At 41.0% G+C, this 25,662-nt stretch overlaps 1 protein-coding gene across 4 annotated transcripts in view; it reads left to right on the top strand.

Annotated features, from left to right (window-relative positions):
• The first annotated feature begins 877 nt into the window (after positions 1–877).
• Positions 878–25,662, top strand: part of PPP4R4 (protein phosphatase 4 regulatory subunit 4) — a 100,722-nt gene continuing 75,937 nt past the window's right edge. For 3 of the 4 annotated variants that reach the window (XM_043490239.1, XM_043490238.1, XM_043490242.1), the window contains exons 1-2: positions 878–1,149; positions 2,647–2,720. In XM_043490239.1, the coding sequence (XP_043346174.1) occupies positions 1,027–1,149; positions 2,647–2,720 (197 nt within the window). In that variant the 5' untranslated portion in view covers positions 878–1,026. Of the gene's footprint in view, positions 1,150–2,646; positions 2,721–25,662 lie in introns of those variants that run through there. The other variant, XM_043490240.1, reaches the window with a different exon arrangement.

Genomic DNA, 25,662 nt, shown 5'->3' with positions numbered 1-25,662 from the left:
AAGAGAGGTCTTGCTGACTCTCGGGCGCTGAAGAGTATGATCAACAAAACTCTTGTCTCTGAGGTCCCCCAAAATTGCCCCAACTTCTTTCATCGCTTCCTACTCGTAACAGAATCAAAATGCAAGCAACTCAACGTCGCTGCCCAGACCTGGGCTCTTCTCCATTAAGGACCTACCGAGTCTCTACCTTGTCAAGTTTCCCTGCACTCCGAGCTCTACCCTGCACTTCCTACAACCATACAGACGTCCAGGCTTCAACCCGAAATCCGCTTACTCTTACTTTTCTTGGAAAAATCCTGTTTTAAGATTCAGTTTTAAGTGTCTTCAGGAGTCTTTTTTCTGACGGCTGCCCTCCCTACGTTAACTCCTTCCGGACTGTATTCCCAGATAACCGTCTCCAACAACCTAGCACACCCCAAGTTCTATCTGCTTATTTTGGGTACACACCCCTCCCCCAAGGAAGAGTTACCCGCTCCAAGGAGAGTTACCCAGCTCGTGCGCTGGGGTGGGCGGTCCCATGAATAACCGCACCACAATTCCGGCAAGTTAACCAAGATCTCAGCCCACCTTCCCCTTTGTTTCCCCCACTTATTGGTTCATCTCCGCCCCGGGTCTACCGACCCCAAAACCGACTCCACCGGCTGCAGTAGGTAGGAGGCTCTGCGCATGCGCTACGGCTAGGGGCGCGCTCTGTCGGGGGCGGGGCGAAGGGGCGAGGAGGGCGGTGAGGGGACGCGCGGCAGTTGCGTCCGGCCCGCCGGCAGCGGGCGCCCGGGAGGGGGCGGGGCCGAGGCGGGCACCTCCCCCGGCCCGGCCCCGCCCCCACAGCCCGCCCGCGCGCTTCGCCCCGCCCCCTCGCCTTGGCCGCCCCGCCCCCTCGGCTGCCGCGCTTGTTCTCCCGCCGCCCGCTAGCCTCCCGCCGGCGGAGAGCGGGAAGAAAGTGTTGCTGGTGGGCGGCCGCGGGGCTGCGAGCGTCCGGCATCCCAGGGCCGCTCCGGCCCGGGCGGCGAGGGGGCCTGGCGGTCCATGCATCCGCTGTCGCCCGCCGCCGCCGCCGCGATGGATTTCAGTCAGAACAGCCTGTTCGGCTACATGGAGGACCTGCAGGAGCTCACCATCATCGAGAGGCCGGTCCGCCGGAGCCTCAAGGTGCGCCCCGGGGAGGAGGAACTGCCCGCAGGGCGCCCGGCGGCTGGCCCCTGCCCCGACCCCCGCCCGTTCGCTCCACGAGGCTGCCCGGGACTCTCTCGGAGTCCTGCTGCCCGCCCCCGCCCCCCTCAGTCCCCGAGGGCCGTGTTACCCTAACCCGACCCCTCTCGGGCCCCCTTCTTCGACGTGGCTCGGCTTCTACCAGCCTGGACCCCCAGCCCTGAGGGACGGGCGCCCGGGGCTCGCCTGCGACCCCTCAGACGCCCTCGCTTTTCCACTTGCCCGACCCGGCCCGGCCCGCCCCGGGCCCTTTCCCTAACCCGGCCCCCTCAGGAACGGGCCGCCGAGCCCCTTCGGTTCGGGCCAGCCCGGCGTCCTCTCCCGCGCCGTCCCTCTCTCACTGCCCGGGGCCCCTCTGTGGCGGCCCCCCTCCCCCTTGGGCCCTGCGGGAGCTGCCCCTCACAGCCGCAGCCCGCTGCCTCCCGCGTCCTCTCCTTGGGGCTCCCCCTCCCCCCGCCTCAGCTCCCTGGTGCTGCTGCTGCCCGGGGTTGTGGACCTAGTCCCGGTCTTCAGTTAACAGGGCCCCGACACTCTCCCCGCTAGCTTTTCCGGAGATACCTCAGATCCCATCCCCGCCCCCCGCCCCCCACCTCCGTCCTCATCAGCAAGCCCAGGGCCCCCACTTCACCTCCCAACCCACCAGCACCCATCCTGGAGTCGTCCTGCTCTCGGTCTTCAAAGCCCTCTCGACCCTTTGTCCCGATCCTGAGTCACCACGTGTCCCTTCCTTCAGCCCCTCCAAGACTCTCAGCAGGGACCCTGCTTCCCAGTCCCCTTAGGAGAGTCAGCCTTCACTAGGCTCCCCCCAACCTTCCACTAGCTCCCCCACCCCGCAGAGTCATCTTGCTTCCCGAGGCTCCAACCCTCACTGCTGCCAAACCTAGCTGACCTACCACCGCCCCCCGCAGTTGCTTCTTTAACTCTTTTCACTCCCACCTGCCGCAATATCTTTGATTTCCTTCCAGCCCCAGAGTTTATTCCCTTCCCTCCCCCAATCCAGATTTCGTCTTTCTCATTCTCCCTCGGCTGGCCGCAGTCTTCATCCCCCCCCCCCCCCCCTTTTAAGCATTTCCTGGGATGGAAATGCTGGCGAAACATTCTTAGATATTAGAGATGAAAACTACGTACATATTTTACATATGCACATACAATTGATTTCAGCAAGGCTCTGAAGCCACAGTGTGTTTCTCAGGCTTCAGTCTAGAACCTAGAAGAATAAACAAAAGAAAACAAAAAACCCCAGAGCCCCCCAAACTCCACCACCTAAACCCGACCATTAGAGATATCTGTGATTTTAGGGTGGCAGACCCCTTAATTAGTTTTCAAGGATAATGTTTAATTGCAAAACTTTTTCATTAGTCTGTACTCATATAGGGTCCCCGGAGGCAAGACTTGAGCTGCTGTTTGTGTGCATAATTTGTATTTTACACTTGACAGACACCAGAAGAAATAGAAAGATTGACAGTTGATGAAGACCTCAGTGATATTGAAAGGGCTGTTTATCTGCTCAGGTATTTCCCAAAGTCTTTTTGTGATAATTCCTTCTCTTTTCCTGTGGCAGCATCCACAAATGATTTCTGAAATGTCATGTTACGGTTATGTTCAGATTGACTTAACCACTTGAACAGAGTACTTTTGCCTGCGCAGCACTTAATTATGTCATAAATTAGATTTAGATGTGTTTATGAATTTCATAACTGAAATCAAGTAAGATACCTAGCTTATAGAATATTGCTTGAAGGAGGAACAGAACAACTCATGGTTTGAGTTAAATCTCTTTAAAAAAAAATCTTGCAGCTTTGGTTGTGTTCACATAAGAGCCGGTAAATTTAGATGAGACTTAAGAATATCCAGTGATTAATTTTAAGTTAATTGTAGAGTTTGAACTTTATATGGTATTTACAGAAAAAAAAATCCGCAAATTTGGTAGTTCCATTTTTTTCCTCAGGATAACCTGTTTATATTGCTTTTGCTATGTGCGCTTTGTAATTTTGCCTAAGAGATTTTTAAAATTTAATTGAGTCTACTCTCACTTAAGTTTCATCTCATAAGCTCTACAGACTTGCTTAAGCCAAATGGTTATGACAAATATATACAAGGTTTCTTTCAGCTATTTTAAAAATTGTGCTGTGGATTTAACTTTAAAAGCTAATGTGAGCATTTAATGAATTTATAAAAATACTTCAGAAATAGGAATTTTCCTAAGGTATTCTGTGTACATTGTTTTAACATTTTTCTTGCACAACATTTCTTTTTCCCCTTTTGGCAACTGAGTTTTTGCTTTTGTTTTTTGGAATCAGATTTTGAAAACTGGTACTATTGACCTCCTTGGAATATTTGTTATCCTTGTTTCCTTAGCTCAGGTCTGCTTTGCCAGTTTCAGGTGCTGGCAAGTTTCTTGTTCTTTTCTTGTTTTATAGATCATGTTTCTAGTCCCATGATATTCTTTGAATGACTGGTTTTGTTTTTTTTTTCCCTTTTAAAAAAAAGCAAACCTCTCCTTGACTTCCATTTTCTTATCCTAACATCTTGGGTTCTGTTTTTATTTAAGTCAGAATTTTAGCATGCTTATAATTTAGATCAATCTCTTCAATAATTCTGTTACTTTAAAATGTTACCGGATCTTAGACTTTATGTCAATGTTGTTTCCTTTCCTCTTTTGGTGATTTATAGTAGCCTGCTCTCATCATTTCTATTTATTTTATTATTTAAAAACATTTTTGTATTGGAGTGTGCTGCTGTTGCTATTTTGCTTCAGTTGTGTCCAACTCTTTGTGACCCTGTAGCCTGCCAGGCTCCTCTGTCTGATTCTCTGATTCTTCACCCCAGAATACTAGAATGGGTTGCCGTGCCCTCCTCCAGCGGATCTTCCTGACCCAGGGATCAAACCAACATCTCCTGCATTGGCAGGCAGGTTCTTTACAACTTGTGCCACCTGGGAAGCCACTTATTGGAGTTTAGTTGATTTACAGTGTTGCATTAGTTTCTGGTGTTATCTACCTATTTGTTTTAAAATAAAATGGTTTTATTTATGTATGAATCAGCAGTATGTGTTTTTGATGTTTTATAGAGAATGCTCCATTTAACCTGTTTTGATAATTGTGTAATATTTGAAGTACTTTGTTCCTTAATGATGAACATATCCAATATGGTGAACAGAAGTTGTAAGCATCTGCCTTTTCCCACAATTCTCTTGTTTGGAGTAGGCAGACAATTGGTGAAAATTGGGTAAGCTTCTTTTAGCATACAGCAGTTGATGATGTGAAGTCACTGCCTACTTACTCCTACTGAATCTTCTCCAGATAAACGCTGGCTTACAGTTAGGAAATAGAGAGTCTTGCTCTACTTACTTGTGACAGCGGATACCTCATTCTAGGTATCTGTGACAAGGCTTCTTTTTGAGGATAGCTTATTTTCTGTTTTGCTTTTATTGTTAGCGAACCAGGTCGTCTAAGTTGTTGGTGGCTCTCGGACACAGGACATGAGTTTCACCCAATTCTAGAACTTACAAAGCCCTTACAGAGACAGATGGGGCCTCTCCTTCTTAGGCAAGAGAGTTTGGAAAGAAATCTGATACCTCCTTTAGTTTCTTGTGGCTCATCTACCTTGAAGGAGGTTTGCAAGGTGACTCCAAAGGCAAACACTAGTTTGGTTGTGCATGGGTCCTCCAGCCAAGTTCTTCTTTTGTATTCCTGCCCTCTCACCCGCTCCTGGGAGAAAGTGGAGTTTCACCTTTAGGACAGCTTCTGAAGAGAGAACACAAGGGCTGCCTGAAAGGTTCTTTCTTCCCTGAGATTCAGGGGAAGGGTGTGGGATTGTCTTGTGGACGTGTTCCAAACTTTGCCTCTGTTAAAGCTGTTAAAGCCTCTTGTCTCATGTATTGAGCCTTCTATTTTAAATATAATGTATTCCTTTTTTTCCTATTTGTACTTCCCAATGCTGTAAAATCTAATACTGAGTTCTTTTTTTCCCTATGATTTTCAGGTTTATTTTTGAGTACTTTACCTTTTCCTCTGTTTTAGATATTCTCTATCCAGAATTTTCCTCCTTGCTTTTGAATGTCAGATTTGTTTTTTTAGCTCTCTTATTTTTGTGTATTACATCTATTTTGGAGATTATGCTACCTTAGAATTCAGAGTCAAATGTGTAAATATCAGTAGGAATTGCTTTATATTAGTGGGGGCTCTGATAGCATTTAAACTGAACGTAGTGTCTAAAAAGGCATTATATTGGACTGCTGTCCAATGAAAACCAAATTACACTGTTCATTATCCTACCCTAAAATATGACAGATCAATTATTAATGTTGTTTTCATAATTAAGTTTAGAACATTACACTGTTTGAAGATTTGACACAGATGATTTTGTGGTTTTGCATAAATGGGATGCTGCTGTACCCGTCTGTGGCGTTTAGCTGTGAAGCAAAACAGCTTTCCTAATAGTCACAGCTTGTGGCTTAGTCAAAATCATATCACATCTTCTAATTCTCTCCCTTCTTTGTGAGTTTGGTGTATATTTTAGAAGTGTACTTAAAGCAGCTGAATGGATTTGTTAGAGAAGGGTCCTAAGTTTGCATACTCTGTTTTCATTAGGTAAACCTTTACTCACATATGTAATTGCCTGACAGATAAATTTCAGATCCTTAATTTGGCATAAGTGACTCCATCTTAGCTGTGCAATGGGATGTCCCATTAGGCCTTCAGTTTTTCTTTTTAAAAGTTTGATGAGATGTAGTTCATATGCCATTTTTAGTTGAATGGTTTTGTGTTTTCATACAGTTGTGGGTTGGTTACCACAGTCAGTTTTAGAACATTTTCATCATGTCCAAGAGAAAGCCTCTACTTATTAGCAGTCACTTCCCTGTTGTTTTGGTACCTTTGCCCAGTCTTCCCAGCCTTTGGGAACCAGAAGTCTACTTTCTCTATGGATTTGTCTTTTCTGGGCATTTTATGTAAATGAAATTATACAATATGTGGCCTTTTTGATTTTTTTCCCAAGGTTTTTCCTTATTGTAGCGTGTGTCAGTACTTTTTTTCTTTTTATTGCTGGGTAGTATTCCACCATAGGGGTATATCATGTTTTGTTTGTTCATTCATCAGTTGATGGACACGTGAGTTGTTTCCACTCAGTCTTTCCTTCTTGAAGCAGTCCGGTTGCCCTGTTCACTGTTACTCAAATGCATCACATTCATCCTTCACTGCTCTTCCCTTTCCCTGGAATACCTTTCATTATATTGACACCTCTCCAGCATCTTCCATTGCCAGGATCCAGCTGTAGTCTTGAATCTTCCATGAGACCTTGGTCTGCTGAAACCACATGGATCTCAGGCCTCTCTGAGCTCCCATATCAGTTAGTGGCTGCATACCTTGGTATTCCTTAACGTAAAAGTGTGCATAGATATTCTTCAATAGACTAGGCTCTTGGAGGGCAAGCTGTGTTTTGTTGTTGTTGCTGTTTTGGTTCTTTCTTATTCTTTGCTGTGATATAAATATATACCTCTTAATGGCATAAAGTGTATTTATTTACTTATTTTAAGATGACCAAAGAATTCCTAGTGAATTCAGCAACTTTTGATTTTGTTGTTTTGTAGGCCATAGAATCAGATTTAGGGTGTTTACTATTCTACCATTTACTGCCTGTGACCATGGGCAAGTGACTTATGGTTGTTATGTCCTAGTTTTTTTCATCTGTTAAGTGGAAAATAGTAATTCTTGTTTCAGAGTGTTGTTGTATTCTGTGTAGAGCCCCAGACACCAAACGGGAACCCAATTAATATGAATTTCCTTCTGTTTCCTTTACCATGTCCCTAATTCCTTACTACCTACCTGCTCAAGGTATATTTCAGACTTGTAAAAGAGGATAGCAGTATTAATTTTGCCTTCCAATAATCAGATAAAGTAACAGGCAAGTAAAGTATATTAACAGGTTTGTAATAGATATCTATTAGCTTCCTTTGCTAATAGTATATTTAGATACATTATATTTTTAATAATTAATTAATTTATTTATTTTTGGTTGCCCTGGGTCTTTGTTGCTGCTCATGGGCTGTTTCTAGTTGCGTCAAATGGGACCCACTGTTTGTTGTTGTGCGGGGGCTTCTCGTTGCAGTGCTTCTCTTGTTGCAGAGCACGGGCTCTACCCCACAGGCTTCAGTAGTTACAGCACGCAGGCTCAGTAGTTCTGGCTCACAGGCTCTAGAGTGTGTGCTCAGTACTGGTGCACAGGCTCAGTTGCTCCGCAGCATGTGGGATCTTCTTGGACCAGGGATCGAACCCATGTCCATTGGCAGGTTTACCTCTTTACCAGTGAGTCACCAAGGAAGTCCCCTTTGCTAATAGTATTTACCAGAATCTTCACATATTATAATTGTTTTAAACTGATGATAAGATCAGCCTGTTTAAGCAATATTTGCTATTTGTATTATGCATTAAATGTGTTGATTTGTTAACGTATCTAACTTTTATGTTGCTTTCTTTTACAGTCACTTTAAAACCATCTGTCACTTTGCACTGTGAATTTTAAAACATTTTGCACTTTGCCTTTTAGGGATAGTCACATAAAGTACATCTTTAATTAGGAACTTTTTCCCTTCTGCACTCCCCCCGCCCCCCCACCACTGCCTGCCTTTTAATTAAGAAAATAGTAAGTGCTCCCCCTAGTGAAAGCACAGACTGAGAATTCTGCCAAATCTGAAAATAAAAACCTATAAACTGTGGCTATTCCTAATTACATCCTAGGAACTCTTGCGCTCAAGACTTGCCCAAGGCAGCAAATGAGGTCATGAGGAAGAAAGAACTCCAGTAATTAGCTTTGCTACTGGCTTGCTTTTCGTTGTTTTATCTTTAAAAAGTACTTATCCCATTTGCCAGGCAAATGGGAAATGTGTGAAAACCTCCTTTGTGTGCTCTTATTTCTAAGATCTTCTATACCTTCACACTTCTTTTGCCTTTACTATTGTCTCGATTTCTTTTCATTTTTGATGCCTTCTGCCATTTAGTACTATTTTGGTGAGGTGGGGTGCTTATGGTGTGTGTATTTGTGGGTGTGTGTGTGAGTGTGATGAGGGTGAAGGTGGGTCTTGAGTAGCCAGGATTGCTTACCAATTTTCTCCACTGTTGTACATGAGAGACACAATACAACTTTTAATACCTCACAATTGAGATGAATAGTTGGTAATTCCTGGAGTTGGTTAATGTGGGGAATCATAAAATTGATAAATACTTAAAGTATTTCATTTTAGTGTAAAAAATACATTTGTTTGCCAGAGATTTGTTGTAGATCCATTGCCTTTTGAGTCAGGATCTGCTTAGCACAGTTCATAATCCTTTTTCTTGCATAAATACTTCCATAATACATTTACAGTGTCAAGGTCTGCTGCTGCTGCTAAGTCGCTTCAGTCGTGTCCAACTCTGTGCGACCCCATAGACGGCAGCCCACCAGGCTCCTCTGTCCCTGGGATTCTCCAGGCAAGAATACTGGAGTGGGTTGCCATTTCCTTCTCCACAGTGTCAAGGTCAGGTCTCTTTAAAGTTGAGAATTTAAAGATACTTTTGAAGCAGTCTGAAAGCCTGTTTTAAATTTTTATGATCTTTTTTGCTCATCTTTTGCAAGTTGTCTTGTTCTTCCTAATTCAATAACAGTTTTCTTTGGCAACTTATCTTTGAGTTTTTCTAAAACTTTCAATTTAGTTGTCATAGAAACGACTCTTCACATTCATATGTTTATGTAATATTTAATTAAATTATGTAATTGCAGTATCAAGTAAATTGGGATAAACTGGTCTGAGAACAAACACAGCTGACTCTTGGTTACAGCTCACCTGGCTAAAACAGAAGCGTGTGGGTATTTCAGAGAGCAGAGCCTATTAGCTCTAAGCTCTCAGCTTGCCTTTGCCAGGGAGGTGGAGAGTGTTGCTTAGCTGAGAGTCTTCTAACACCTTATTGGGAGATACACGATCCCTTTTCAGAGCATGTGCTGTGATGGCCTTGCTTTATCCTTGGATACTCATAATATTCCTCTCTTGTCTCTGTATTGAGTTTCATGTATGGTCTGGTCTGTTCTTCTTTAACTGTTCTGTTCTAAAAAACAGAAAATAATGGATTAAGAATCTCAGTTAAAGAGGTACTGTCATACACACATAGTTTTTTAAAACAAACTTTTGGAGCATATGCAGAAATGAGCTCATATCATAAAATACACAGTTTGTTATGTTTTCACAAGTTCAAAAACACCCATATAACCAGCATCCAGGTTAAGAAACAGGACGTAACCTATTGTCTAGTTGTGTTAGCCTAGTAGCCTGTCTTGTACCCTTGCCCAATTTCCCCCATTCCCTGCAAAGGGTATCGACTATCCTAACGTCTAACAGCATAGATTAATTTGCCTGAGTTTGGACTCAATATAGTAAGAACCATGGAATATACAGTTTTTTAAAAGTTTTTCTCAACCTTTTAGAAAAGAGATTTATTCGTATTGTTGCGTGGAGAAATACATTGTTCATCCTCATGGCTGTGTGATATTCTATTATATGAACATACCATATTTATTCTTGGTGGACATTTGTTTTCAGATTTTGGCTGTTATGAATAACGCTGCTACAGACATTCTTGTATAAGTCTTTTGGTGAAGATACACATGCATTTCTTTTAGTTATGTTCATAGACATTGAACTCCTGGTCACAGCATATGCATATGTCCCACTTAGAAGATACTGCTAAACCATCTTCCCAAGTGCTTGCACAGTTTATGCTGCTTCCAGCATTGCATGAGGGGTCTCACCCTGTTTTTTTAGGAAACAAAAGTGACAAACTTTCTAGTACAGAAATTTCTAGTATATCAATAATGAACTATCTACGTAATAGCCCATATAATTTTCTGTTACTCTGTGTCTGATTTACTTATGTCATCCAACTTTTTCTTTCCGTGTAAGAGAGTTTCCATGAATTTTTATAGCTAGTTTTTATTGTGCTAGATGACTTGGCTAGGAGACTCTTGGTTATTAGAAGGTCTTCTTTCAAGGGTGCCACCTCTAGTTGCTGTGCTTTTTAATGATTCCAAGGGTCCTATTTTTTAAAAAATCATCCAAGTTATCCAGTGTGAAAGTGATGCACAGATTTCTTGCCTTTGTGCACAGAAATTGGAGGCATCTTCATTTTCGCATCCTAGGATAAGCAGGATCACTGTTTCACATATTCAGAGGCGTACATAATGGATTCCAGCTGTATGTCTTGCATCATCGCTGAGGCCTTATTACTTAAGTCCTTGGCAAACCCTGAACTCCCTGTTTTGGACAAGTACTAGGTCTCTGAATCTAAGGGGTTTGGAGATTATTTCCCATCTCTTTTTGCTTATCCTTTGCTATGAGAACAACGATGGGAGGCATCTGTTTCTTTTTTTTTCCTATTTACTGAAGCTTCTGAAGGCTCTCTGTGACATCAGTGGAAAGTCGAATGCTCTCGTGGGATCTGCAAGAAAAGCTTAAAAATAAAGAGTAAACTATTTTCATCAATGTAAAGGTGACCCATATAATGTCATTGGGAAGACCTAGAACTTAATAACAGGATGCAATTGTGAGAGATTTGAGCAGTTTTCATCTTGTTAATACAGGTGTTTTTTATACCCTATTTAAAATACCTACATGTGGGCCTTCCCTGGTGGTCCAGTAGCTGAGACTCTGTGTTCCCAATGGAGGGGGCCTGGGTTCAATCCCTGGTCAGGGAGCTAAATCCCGCATGCCTCAACTAAAGAGTTCAGATGCCAAAATGAAGACCGAAGATCCCATGTGCTGTAAGACCCAGGACAGCCAAATAAATAAATATGAAAAAATAAATATAAATAAATAAATACCTACAGGTTTCTATGAGAAAACATACTATAAAGTAATGCTAAAACAAATGCTTGTATGAAGATTCAAATAAAATGCAGGTTAAGTTCTGTAACTGCAATGTACCTATATTATGGCAATATATGTGTGTATGTTATAAATGTATATATATATTTGTGTGTGTATGTATTTATTTTCACAAACAATTAGTTCATACTGACACTTGAGATGTAGCTAAGTGAGGCACAAGGAGACTGAATTTTGTCCTCAAACTTATCTAATTAGTTCCCAGTAAAAATTTGGGGTTTTATTGTTTGGCTCCCAATCTTGTTGTATAGTGGTTTCTTAGTAGTCACATTATTATTTAAAGTGTTGACTCAAGGTGGTAAAAATCATAACTCTTAGAATTAGGGTCACATGAAGGGAATTAAGGGCTTCCCCAGTGGCTCAGTGGTAATGAGGAGTGCAATGCAGGAGGCCCAGGTTCCATCTCTGGGTCGGGAAGATCCCCTGGGGGAGGGCATGGCAACCCACTCCAGTATTCTTGCCTGGAGAATCCCATGGATGGAGAAGCCTGGTGGGCTACAGTCCGTAGGATCGCAGAGTTGGACACAACTGAAGCAACTGAGCATGCACGCATGAGTGTTTCAGTGATCTTTAAATTTATACCTCTTTCAACATAGATATTTTGCTTTTTGCAATATCTTCTGCTGACCATTGTTGGCCACCAGGTGTGAGAGGCAGGAAGAAAGTGTTCATTCTTAGTTCTTCACAGTCACTACCTTTTTGACTTTATAATATTGGTATGTAGTAATGATGTCAGAAATAATAGCAAAATCTATTAAATCCTTATATGCAGATGGGTCTTAACAGTGTAATTCCCCCTCCAAATCAGAGATGCTAATAATGGAGAAGATTTATAATGCAACTAGCAATTACTTTAGAATGAATTTTATGAATTTAGGTGGTGGTTGTTGTTCAATTCTAAGTTGTGTCCAACTCTGCGACCCCATGGACGACTGCAGCACGCCAAGCTCCCCTGTCCACCACTATCTCCCCGCGTTTGCTCAAATTCATGTCCATTGAGTTGATGATGCTTTATAGCCATCTCATCGTCTGCCTCTCCCATGTCCTTTTACCTTCAGTCTTTCCCGATATCAAGGTCTTTTCCCATGAGTTGGCTTTTTGCTTCAGTCCGCCAAATTATTGGAGTTTCAGCTTCACATCAGTCCTTCCAATGATATTCAGGGTTGACTTCTTTTAGGACTGACTGGTTTGATCTCCTGGCTGTCCTAGGGACTCTCAAGAATCTTCTCTAGCACCACAGTTTGACAGCATCAGTTCTTCAACCCTCAGCCTTCTTTATCGTCCACCTCTCACATCTGTACATGACTTATGGAAAATCCATAGCTTTGACCATACGGAGCTTTGTCAGCAAAGTGATGTCTCTGCTTTTTAATATGCTGTTTAGGTTTGTCATAGCTTTTCTTCCAGGGAGCAACTGTCATTTTTTTTCCCATGACACTCTCAAAAGATTTGTATTTCATTCAAAGAGCACAACAGCAAACTGGGAATTCAAATTAAAATACAAGATATATCATCAGGGTATGGATAGAAATTTTAATATCATGGCTGCACTCAGCATCTGCAGTGATTTTGGAGCCTAAGAAAATAAAATCTTTCATTGCTTCCAGTGATCCCCTATTTGCCATGAAGTGATAGGACCGGATGCCCTAATCTTTTTTTTTTTTTTTTAATTAATTTAGCTTAAGACACACAAAATATTTATTGAGTACTTACTTTGTATTAGGCATCTCCTGGGGAATGAGTGGCATTGTACCAGCAAATACTTGTGTTCAAGGAAGTATTAATACTTGTTTAAGGAAGCAAACACACTTTTCTTAAATTTTAGCAGAATAGAAGTCATCTCTAGTTAATAAGTATGTTGGGTATTGAGAAGGCAGTATGTAGTGTCAGAAATACTTTATATTAAGACAGACCAGATTTATTCTCCGAGGCCGAGACTTGCTCATTTATCTATTGAGAAACCTAGGCTAAGTTTCTTATTTGGGCCCAAGCCTCCTAATCTAAACTGGGAATAATAAAACCTACATTGTAGGATTGTTAAGAAGATTTGGGAATGTATGCGGAGGGCACAATGCTTGGTGTAGAGTCATGTTCAGTAAAGAATAATTGTTCTTGGTCTTTTAAATAAACTGCTGGCAATTCAGAACATCCTTTACTTTGGATGTATAGGAAAATTCCTATCCAGAGAATTCATGTAGTTATAAAATCTTGTCTCCCAGATGGTGCCCCTTTGCAGTTAATTCTTCACCCTGAGCCTGGGCAACAGATGATCTGCTTTTTGTCAGTATACTTCAGTGGCAAATTCTCCTGTTCTAGAACATAGGCATATGTTTTCCTATCTCTTGGCTAATGCCTGAGAATGGAATGCTGGTCATAGGACGAGTATATATTTTTTCATTCAGTTCTATTGAGGTATAATTGATGTCAAATAATCTGCACATACTTAAACCATACAATTCGATGCATTTTGACATACACACACACACGCACACGCACACACACACACAAGGTTTCCCTTGTGGCTCAGCTGGTATAGAGTCTGCCTGCAATGTGGGAGACCTGGGTTCAATCCCTGGGTTGGGAAGATCCCCTGGAGAAGGAAAGGCTACCCACTCCAATATTCTGGCCTGGAGAATTCCATGGACTGTATAGTCCATGGGGTTGCAAAGAGTCGGACATGACTGAGCGACTTTCACTATATAAATATATATGTATATATATATATATAACCCATAAAATCATCATCACCATTAAGATAATGAACACAGCCGTCACTCCTCAGTATAGTTTTGTGCTCCTTTATAATGTTCTTTCCCTTCCTTCTGATTCCTTCCCCCACTCCAGGCAACCACTGATCTGTCTTCTGACACTATAGATAAGTTTTCAATTTATAGAATTTTATAGAAATGAATCATATAGTAGATACTTTTTCATTGGGCTTCTTTTACTCAACATAATTTTTTCAAGTTCATTCATCATGTTGCATGTATCAATGTTTCATTCCTTTTTATTTTTGATAATTCATTTTAAAGATATAGTCCATTTTGTTTATGCATTCATCAGTTGATGGACATTTGGATCATTTCTAGGTTGGGGGTATTACGAACTAAGTGGCTGTAAACATTCATTTATGGATATTTGGGTGGCCATGTGCTTTCTTTCCTCTGGTGAACAGCTGGAGAGTGGAATGGCTGGGTCATATAGTAGGTGTATGCTTCCATTTTTAAGAAACTGCTGAACTGTTTCCAAGTCATTGTACACTTTTACATTTCCACCAGCAGTGTATGAGAGTTTGGACTGCTCCATATTTATACTTACTGACACTTGGTATGAGCAGTCTTTTTGGTTTTAGGCATTCTGGTGGTATTAGTGGTCTAGAGTAGTGGTATTTCATTGTATTTATAATTTGAATTTCCCAAATGACCAGTGGACATTGAGCATCTTTACATGTATTTATGAGTCAGACACATGTATCTTGTTTGGTAAAGGTATATTTAAATCTTTTGCCTATTTGTTGGATACAAGTGCATGCCAATTTGCTTCTGTCATGGACAGAGTCTGTCATGGAAGAGTCTGTCATGGACTCTCTGTCCATGAGAGTCTCCAGGCCAGAACACTGGAGTGGATTGCCATGACCTTCTCCAGGGGATTTTCCCGACCCAGGGATCGAACTTGTATCTGTTAGTTTCCTGCATTGGTAGGTGGGTTCTTTGCCACCAGTGCCACCTGGGAACTCCGTTTAGTTGGGTATGTGCTTTGCAAATATTTTCTGCCAGTCTGTGGCTTATTTTTTAATTTTTCTAAGTGTACCTATCTTTTAGAGAGCAAAGTTTCTTTGCTTTGCTGTGGTCTAATTTTGATGAGGTCTAATTTAGTGATTTTTTTCATTATAGTTAGTGCTTTTTGTATTATATTTAGGAAATCTTTGCCAAATCTGGGTCATTAAATTTTTTCCTATGCTTTCTTTCAGAAATTTTGTGGTTTTAGCTCTTGATTTTAGGTCTATGATTCATTTCCACTTCAATTTTGTTTGTGGTATAAGGTAAGTGTTGAGGTTAATTATTTTCTCCCCACATAGCTATAGCATGTAGTAGAAAAAGGGCCAGAATCATGGGACCTGGTGTCTCTGCAGTCACATTCAAGTCACTTAAGTTCTTTAAACACTGTTTCCTCTTCTCCAGGTGATATGATGAGTTGTTGTTGTTCAATCGCTAAGTCATGTCCAGCTCTTTGCCACCACATGGACTGCATCATGGTAGGCTTCCCTGTCCTTCACTGTCTCTCTGAGTTTGCTCAAAAGGGTCCATCTTGCTTTAGCAGGTGTCTTCAGTTCTAAGAAGATAAGGAAAAGATGTTGAACCCTGGCTTATTTCCTCCACTAGGCGGTGCTAATGAACATTTATATAAGGGATCTTCACCTTGGATAGGTGAACAGTTTCAGAGCTCTTTTTAAAAGGTCATCTCTGAAGAAGATATTCATAATTCAGGAAAGTGCCTATGTTTCATTAAGGAGTAGACATAGTAGTATTATAATGAAGCTGAAAATACCGTTTTTTACCAAAAACTATCAGAGTAGAACAATATTTTCTTTAAAGAGGTCTGTAGATTTGGTTTGAATATGTTTTGGGTAGAATGAAAGTTATATGGCTAGCATAAAACTATTTACATATTCAGTTTGAAAAATCAGGCTGAGGAGTCTGATGGGTTTAGAATAGTCATGAAAATTCTCTTGGTAACAAGCTTCCAAGCTGCATTTGCTTGGAAATACTTTTCGTAATAAACATATGAACTATATTTCCTTGCGTAATGGACATTCTTGAAGGGGGAAAGGACTCACAAAAGTCCAGCCTGGGAATGTGGAGGAGAAGGCATCTTCCCTTGTATCTCTGATGATGGTGGGGATAGAGAGAGACGATTTACACCTGTGGTTGGTATGGATGCATATCTTGCATAATTTTCCAGTTGTTTGTGGGATTTTTCCACATACCTTCCTGTTTCTAGTCTAATTCTGTAATGGTCACAGACGACACTTTGCTTGATGTCATTTCTTTTAAATATACTGAAGTTTGTTTTTTGACCAGAGCATGGGTCAGTCTTGGTAATTATTCCATGTGTATGAATATGTATTCTCCTGTTGTTGAGTGTAATATTCTATCAATGTCAGTTGGTCAAGTTGGTTGATATTTTTCAGATCTTCTATATCTCTAAGAATATTTTCTATTTGTTCTACTAACTAAAAGAGTAGAATATTGAAGTCTGTAACAGATCTGTCTACTCCTTCTTTCACATATAGCATTTTTACCAGTAGTTCATGTATTTTGCGGAGCAGGCAATGGCAACCCACTCCAGTACTCTTGCCTGGAGAATCCCAGGGACGGGGGAGCCTGGTGGGCTGCTGTCTGTGGGGTCACACAGAGTTGGACACGACTGAAGCGACTTAGCAGCAGCAGCAGCTTGTATTTTTATTTTTGTAATTAATGTATATACAGCTAAGGTTGTTACGTTTTTCAGTGAAGTAATCTCTCATAGCTATGTAATGTTTGTCTTTATCCCTAGAAATAATCCTTGTTTGTAGTCTATTTTATCTGGTATTAATATACTCATTCTAGCTTTCCGTTGGTTAGTGTTTATACAGTATATCTTTTTCTACCCTTTTACTTTTTTAAAAAGAGTTTTTTAAATTTTGGAATTATTTTAGATTTCCAGAGAAGTTACAAAGATAGAGAGTGACTGTATGCCTAGTAACAGTTTCCCCTAAAACTAACATCTTTACATAGCCATGGTATATTTGTCAAAATTGAGAAATTAACATTGGTACAACACTGCTAGACTTTGTTTGGATTTCACCAGTTTTTTCACTAATGTCCTTTTTTCCCGTTTCAGGATCCAGCCCAGGATATTGCATTTAGTTGTCATAGCTCCTTAGTCTTCTCTTGGCTGTTACATATTCTTAGCTTTTTCCTTGCTTTTCGTGATCTTGATAGTTTTGAAGAGTACTAGTCAGGTATGTTATACAATGCCCTTCAACTTGTGTTTGTCTGATGTTTTTCTCATTGTTAGAATGGAGTTATAGACTTTTAGAGAGAGTATCATAGAGGCATAGACATGCCTCTCTCATCCTGTCATTTCAGGGGTACATGACATCAGTATGACTTATCACTGGTGATGTTAATCCTTATCACTTGGGTTAAAGTTGTATCTGCCAGATTCCTCCACTGTTTCAGTGGTGAGAGAGGACCTTTCAGCCTTGCTCCTGATCTTAGGGTGAAAACATTCAATCTCTCATCACTAGGTAAGATGTTGGCTATAAGTCTCTAATACTTGTGTGCCCTGTCTTGTCCAGCTTTTTTTGATACTATGGACTGTAGCCTACCAGGCTCCTCTTTCCATGGGATTTTTCAGGCAGCAATACTGGAGTGGGTTGCCATTTCCTCCTCCAAGGGATCTTCCTGACCCAGGGACTGAACCCATGTCTCCTGCGTCTCCTGCTTGGCAGGCAGATTCTTTACCACTGAGCAACCTGGAAAGCCTCTAATATCATTAAGTTAAGGAAGTTTTTTCTACTCCTTCCTAATTTGCTGAGAGTTTTTATCATGAATGGGTATTAAATTTTGTTGAATTTTTTTTTCTAAATCTATTGATAACATACATGATTTTTCTTATTGAGTCCCTTAATATGGTGAATTACACTGATCAGTTTTCAAATGATGAACCAGCCTTGCATTCTTGGGATGAAATCTACTTGTTGAATTTTTCTTTTTGTTTCTGGACTCTACTTGCTACAATGTTTTTGAGGATTTTTACATCTATTTTAATGAGAGATAACTGGTTTGCACTTTTCTTATAATATCTTTGCCTAGTTTTTGGTTTTAGAGGAATGCTCATGAAATGACTTGGGAGGTGGTTTTCTGTTTTTCTGGAAGAGTTTATCTAGAATTGGTATTATTTCTTCCTTAAATGTTGAGTAGAATTCACCCATTAAGCCTTCTGGGCCTGGAATTTTATTTTTGAAAGGTTTTAAACTAAAAATTCTATTTATTTAATAGATATAGGGCTGTTGGGCTCATTTCTTCTTGAGTGAGTTTTGATAGTTTTGGATACTTAACTCTATTTCATCTGCATTATTTTTTTTAATTTTTTTATTTTATTTTTTTATCATCTGCATTATTGAATTTATGGGCATCAAATTATGCTATGCTAATATTCCCTTTTAATGTTTGTGGGGCCAGTAGTGATGTCCTACCTATCTTTTATTCTTGATCTTGCTAATTTGTGTCTTCTTGCTTTTCTTCTTGTTTAACATGGCTAGGGGTGTAACATGTGTGTGTGTGGATCTTTTCTAAGAATCAGCTTTTGGTTTCATTATTATTATTATCAATGTTTTCCTGTTTTCCGTTTCATTGATTTTATTCTAATGTTTATTATTTCCTTCATTCTCCTTGCTTTACAGTTAATTTTATCATCTTTCTCTAGTTTCTTAAGAGGAAGCTCAGATTATTGATTTTTAGAATGTTCTTCTATTCTAATGTGTGCATTTTTAATGCTGTAAATTTCCCTTCAGCTGCATCTTACAAATTTTGATATGTTGTATCTTCATTATCATTTAGTTGAAAAAAATTTTAATTTATCTCAAGATTTCTTCTTTGACTCATGAAACTCATGAGTCATTTAGAAGTGCGTTATTTCATTTCCAAATGTTTGGAGATTTTCTGCATACTTTTTTGTTAGTGATTTCCAATTTAGTTCCATTATGGTTTGAGCATGTACTTGGCCTGACTTCTGTGACCTCTGCTATTTCCCCATTACAGCTCTGACTTCATTTCTTACTATTCTCTTCTTTGCTTGCTGTGTATTCCAGCCATCCTTGCTGTTCATTAATATACCAAGTACACATTACCTCAGCGGTTTTGCACTTGCTGTTCCTTCTGCTTTAATGTTTTCTCAGATATCTGCATCACTAGCTCTATCATTTCCATCAGTTCTTTCCTGATTTGGGTTGCCTACTTATCTCAGATAAGTGGCACCAGCATCAATACTTACTGTCGCAGGTTTAAAAACCTGGGAGTATCCCTGTTCCTCATCTCTGCTATTTAAGCTGATTAAATCTTTCATTTACAAAATAGGAACATTCACACAGCTTATTGTAGTTTACTGATAGACACATTAGTAAGAAAACATTTGTTTAGTCAAAATGGTTTTCACATATTGGATTAGCAGAGACTTGCTGGAGGGTCAAAAATCCCAGCATTTTACTCATTTCTTGTGGTATGCAGGTGTGAAAGTAGATGTGGCTTCCTTTTTTTTTCCTTCAAGAAAAATATTTCTTCATGTTCTAGAATGACATATATTTTATTGTTTGGCTCTATATGTAAATATGGGCTTACTTGGTGGCTCAGACGGTAGAGAATCTGCCTGCAATGTGGGAGACCTGGGTTTGATCCATGGGTTGGGAAGAGTCTCCTGGAGGAGGGCTTGGCAACCCACTCCAGTATTCTTGGCTGGAGAATCCCCATGCACAGAGGAGCCTGGCGGGCTACAGTCCATGGGGTCACAAAGAGTCAGACACGACTGAAGCGACTCAGCACAGCACATACATGTATATAAAATCAGGCTTCCCAGGTGGCACCGTGATAAAGAACTTGCCTGCCAATGCAGGAGACATGGGTTCCATCTCTGGGTCTGGAAGATCCCCTGGAGAAGGAAAGGGCAACCCACTCCAGTATTCTTGCCTGAAAATATCCTGTAGAGAGAGGGACCTGGTGGGCTATAGTTTATCGGGTCACAAAAGAGTCAGACGTGACTTAATGACTCAGCAGCAATGTATACTAGTCTCTAGACTAATTTTATGTTTCTTTTTATTCGGCAGTGAAAGCTATGTGCAGCAACTTGAGTTTTTCTTTTAATCTCTGTTGCTAAGGAACAGAGCACAGCCACTAACCAGCTGTGTGACCTTAGGAGCATCATTTAACCCCTCTGAACTCTGTCAGTGAAGCGAGGGGGCTGGACTGATGATGCTGCTGAGACTCCTCCTTGCTCTGTGACTCTATAAACTTAACTCTGTGCTCACCCTGGTTATCAGCTTTCCTCATGTGGTTAGTACATCTATTTCTCTGCTCCTTCAAAAGAAGAAAATATATGTGTGAAATTAGGTTATTATTAAGGAATCCATGAGCGACCTTAGTTTCATTTTTTTATTTGAATTAGATTCTTGCTTTGTAGAGGTAGTATCCTGACTGTGGCAATAACTAGCTGGTTAACCTTGAACTCTAGCTAGCTGGCTGACCTTGTGGTGCTGGCAGAGACCCTTGAGAGTCCCTTGGACAGCAGGGAGATGAAACCAGTCAGTCCTAAAGGAAACCAACCCTGAGTATTCATTGGAAGGACTGGTGCTGAGGCTCCAATACATTGGCTACCTGATGAGAAGAGACTGTTCGTTGGAAAAGACCCTGATGCTGAGAAAGATTGAGGGCAAGAGGAGAAGTGGGCAGCAGAGGATGAGATGGTTAGATAGCATCACTGACTCAGTGGACATGAATTTGAGCAAACTCTGGAAAGATGGTAAAGGACAGGGGAGCCTGGCATGCTGCAGTCTGTGGGATCGCAGAGTCGGAAACGACTTGGTGACTGAGCAACAACAAACCTCGAACTACTTCCATAGTCTCTGTGGATGCTGGTTTATTCATTGTCGCAGTGTGAGGGAGTGAATTAATATGTATAGGCCTTCTTCAGCACCATTCCATCATATTCTATCATTAACGTCATAGAAAAGGATTCACTATTTCACACAGCTTTTGCAGATTGCTTTTGGGTTGACCAATGAGCTTTTACATTTTACAATGATTTGTTTGTATTTCTTCTGATTTGGTGCCCAGTTTACAGTAGCATCAGTCAGCTGAGCAGACAAGATCCATGTATATTGTGTTAGGGAACTCTCCTTCTACTAAGTCTAGAAGTGTCATGTTCTCCATCTCCAGACTTAGTATCTCTCTGACAGAATTTCGAAACTGGTGGCTATAGGTTGGGCTTTTCTCCCTGACATTGGGCCAGCATGTTTGCCAGGTGCCACCACCACCACCATGTCTCTACCAGAATGCCTTGCTGGCTTTTCAGACTCAACATGCCCGAAACAGAATTCTTTACTTTTTACCTAAATATGCCTGTACTTGTCACTGGAGCCTGACCATCCTTTTAAATTGTGCTGGAGCGAGACCTGGGAATAATTTTATACTCTTCCTTTTTCTGTCAGTCATTAGTTTTATATTAAGTCCTATTGATTTTATTTCTGCAAGAAGGCGTTTCTTCCTTGCAACTCTAATTCAGATACACAGAATCAGAGTGCTTTGCTTTTATTGTTTTCTATTTCCAGAGCACAGTGACTGGCAAATACTGAGAGTTCAGTAAGCCTTTATGAAATGATTGAACAAATCCCATCAGCCTGGAACCTTGGAACACGCTGTTCCTTCTACTCTCTCAGTTGTCACTGATTCCTGCTCATCATTCAGGGCTTGACTTTTCAGGGAAAGCCTCCTTGACCTCCATACCAAAAGTGTTCTTGATGGTACTGTGGACTGTTCCTTAATGGGTCTTTGTATACTTAGCATGATTTCATTGATTTTTTTTTTAACCTGTTCTTCTCTGACTATGAAGCTCTAACAGGGCAGGGTTTGTGTCTGTCTGACTATTACCATGTTCCTGTCAGGGCTTACCTCGGAGTCCAATATGTAGTAAGCTCTCAGTTCCATATTTGTTGTCTGATACTTTCTCTGGCCCAGCATTTCTCATGATGTACTCTGCATATAAGTTAAATAAGCAGGGTGACAATATATAGTCCTGACGTACTCCTTTTCCTATTTGGAACCACCCATTGTTCCATGTCCAGTTATAACTGTTGCTTCCTGACCTACATATAGGTTTCTCAAGAGGCAGGTCAGGTGGTCTGGTATTCCCATCTCTTTCAGAATTTTCCACAGTTTGTTGTGGTCCACACAGTCAAAGGCTTTGGCATAGTCAATAAAGCAGAAATAGGTGTTTTTCTGGAACTCTCTTGCTTTTTCGATGATCCAGTGGATGTTGGCAATTTGATCTCCGGTTCCTCTGCCTTTTCTAAAACCAGCTTGAACATCTGGAAGTTCCCGGTTCACGTATTGCTGAAGCCTGACTTGGAGAATTTTGAGCATTACTTTACTAGCATGTGAGATGAGTGCAATTGTGTGGTAGTTTGAGCATTCTTTGACATTGCCTTTCTTTGGGATTAGAATGAAAACTGACCTTTTCCAGTCCTGTGGCCACTGCTGAGTTTTCCATATTTGCTGGCATAATGAGTGCAGCACTTTCACAGCATCATCTTTCAGGATTTGAAATAGCTCAACTGGAATTCCATCACCTCCACTAGCTTTGTTTGTAGTGATGCTTTCTAAGACCCACTTGACTTCACTTTCCACTACTCCATTTCTTCGAAGAAACGCTGGGCTGGAAGAAGCACAAGCTGGAATAAAGATTCCTGGGAGAAGCATCAATAACCTCAGATATGCAGATGATACCACCCTTATGGCAGAAAGTGAAGAGGAACTAAAAATCCTCTTGATGAAAGTGAAAGAGGAGAGTGAAAAAGTTGGCTTAAAGCTCAACATTCAGAAAACTAAGATCATGGCATCTAGTCCCATCACTTCATGGGAAATAGATGGGGAAACAGTGTCAGACTTTATTTTTTGGGGCTCCAAAATCACTGCAGATGGTGATTGCAGCCATGAAATTAAAAGACGCTTACTCCTTAGAAGGAAAGTTATGACCAACCTAGATAGCATATTAAAGAGCAGAGACATTACTTTGCCAACAAAAGTCCTTCTAGTCAAGGCTATGGTTTTTCCAGTGGTCATGTATGGATGTGAGAGTTGGACTGTGATGAAAGCTGAGCGCCGAAGAATTGATGCTTTTTAACTGTGGTGTTGGAGAAGACTCGAGAGTCCCTTGGACTGCAAGGAGATCCAACCAGTCCATCCTAAGGGAGATCAGTCCTGGGTGTTCATTGGAAGGACTGATGCTGAAGCTGAAACTCCAATACTTTGGCCACCTCATTCGAAGAGTTGACTCATTGAAAAGACCCTGATGCTGGGAGGGATTGGGGGCAGGAGGAGACGGGGATGACAGAGGATGAGATGGCTGGATGGCATCACCAACTTGATGGACATGAGTTTGGGTGGACTCCGGGAGTTTGTGATGGACAGGGAGGCCTGGTGTGCCACGATTGATGGGGTTGCAAAGTGTCGGACACAGCTGAGTGACTGAACTGAACTGAACTGAGCTGACTTTCTCTGGCTAGATGTAAAGCATCTTTAGATTGTGCTGGAGACTCCAAAATGAGTGCTTGGTCCCCAGCAGCTCTTGAATAAACACTTACTGAATTATTGAACATATCAGCCCACCCATCTTCTATAGGTTAAGTAATCGGGTCTCCTCCCCTCCTTACGATAGCTCTTTGTCATCCTTTCTTTCTGCAGGTGCCAGAGATTTGGCCTTATTTTCTCTCTCTCTCTCTCTTTAAAAATAGCTGTCAGTTACTATTCTGTTTTCCTCCTGGGTTCTTAGCTTCCTGGATTGGCTGATATGTAAACCCAGTTCTCTTAGCTAGTCCCTTTCCATTGCTATGTCATATATCTGTATATTTTTTTAAAGTATTTTAAATGGATTTTTTACTGCTGTTTGTTAATGGGGACATTAAGAAGAATAAAGGGAGATATTACAATGTTTCCAGGAATCTTCCAGGTTTATAAAGTTATTCTTGAACTCGTGTTTTATGTACCTTTCAATATTCCTGTTATAGCTCAATATTTAGGGCAGATGATAATCTTCTCTTTTACTCTTTGCAAAACACTGTAGAACAGTGATTTTCAAAAAAATCTTTTTTACCATGATTCACAAGTAAGGAATACATTTAAAAATTGTAACCTAGTGTATACATATATGTGCTTGTGTGTGGGAATTAGTATATATAATTGAAACTAAATTTTAACAATTATTATCCTTCTATATATATTAAATTAAAAACATATCAAAGTTAACATGCAATATTATCCTGTTAATACTGAAATATAATATGGAAAAAACCCCGAATAAAGAATACATAAACAAAAATAAGGAAAAACTTATTAATGCAGCAGGTGTGTTTGCTCCTTGATAAGTTCACTCTACCCTAGAACACGTGAGGAAAACACTCATCTTGTATACTGTTGTGAGACTTGATGTGGGCTGTCAGGGAGAGAGGAAAGGTTAGAGTAATTCTAAGACATGTCCACGGAGAAGCAGAGGGCAGTTTATACCTCCGTAGGTAAAAAGAGGAAGGGGAGTCATGAGCTCAGGTTTTCATATGTGAAATTGAAGAACCATTCAAAATGAAATGCTCTCTTTATAAGTTGTGGTACTTCTGTAGTCAGAAGATTGTCTCCTCTTCACAATGCGTGATACTTTCTGCTTACTATATTGACATGGCTTTGGGATAGTAAAAGATGGATAGTGGAAATAATCAGTAAAAGAATTAATTATAATGTGAATATTGCTAAATAATTTGTGTGCACATTTTTCTCTTGCAAAAAAAAAAAAAAAAAAACCATGAGGTTGCCCAAGTTCATGTCCATTGGACTGCAAAGAGATCAAACCAGTCCATCCTAAAGGAAATCAATCCTGAATATTCATTAGAAGGACTGATGCTGAAGCTCCAATACTATGGCCACCTGATAAGAATAGCCAACTCGTTAGAAAAGACCCAGATGCTGAGAAAGATTGAAGGCAGGAGGAGAAGGGAACTATAGAGGACGAGACCGTTGGATGGCATCGCTGACTCAATGGGCATGAGTTTGAGCAAGCTCCGGGGCATGGTGAAGGACAGGGAAGCCTGGCGTGCTGCAGTCCGTGGAGTCGCAAAGAGTTGGACACGACTGAGAGACTAAACAACAAATGTTCATGGCATCGGTGATGCCGTCCAGCCATCTCATCCTCTGATGCTCTCTTCTCCTTCTGCCCTCAATCTTTCCCAGCATCAGGGACTTTTCCAATGAGTTGTCTGTTCACATCGGATGACCAGAATCCTGGAGCTTCAGCATCAGTCCTTCCAGTGAATATTCAGGGCTTATATTCCTTAAGATTGACTGGTTTGATTTCCTTGCTGTCCAAGGGACTTTCAGGAGTCTTCTCTAGCTCCACAGTTCTAAGGCATTAATTCTCTGGCGCTCTGCCTTCTTTGTGGTCCAGCTCTCACAACCATACGTGACCTCTGGGAAGACTACAGCCTTGACTATACCAACCTTTGTCGGCAGAGTAGTGTCTCTGCTTTTCAACACACTGTCTAGGTTTGTCATCACTTTCCTGCCAAGAAGCAGTTGTCTTCTGACTTCATGGCTGCAGTCACCATCTGCAGTGATTTTGGAGCCCAAGAAGAGGAAATCTGTCACTGCTTCTACCTTTCCCCCTTCTGTTAGCCATGCAGTAATGGAGCCGGATGCCATGATCTTAGTTTTTTTAATATGTAGTCTTAAGCCGACTCTTTTACT

This window comes from Cervus canadensis, chromosome 17, assembly GCF_019320065.1.
Source record: "Cervus canadensis isolate Bull #8, Minnesota chromosome 17, ASM1932006v1, whole genome shotgun sequence".
NCBI classification, from domain to species: domain Eukaryota; kingdom Metazoa; phylum Chordata; class Mammalia; order Artiodactyla; family Cervidae; genus Cervus; species Cervus canadensis.
This window is presented reverse-complemented; position numbering and strand designations above follow the sequence as displayed.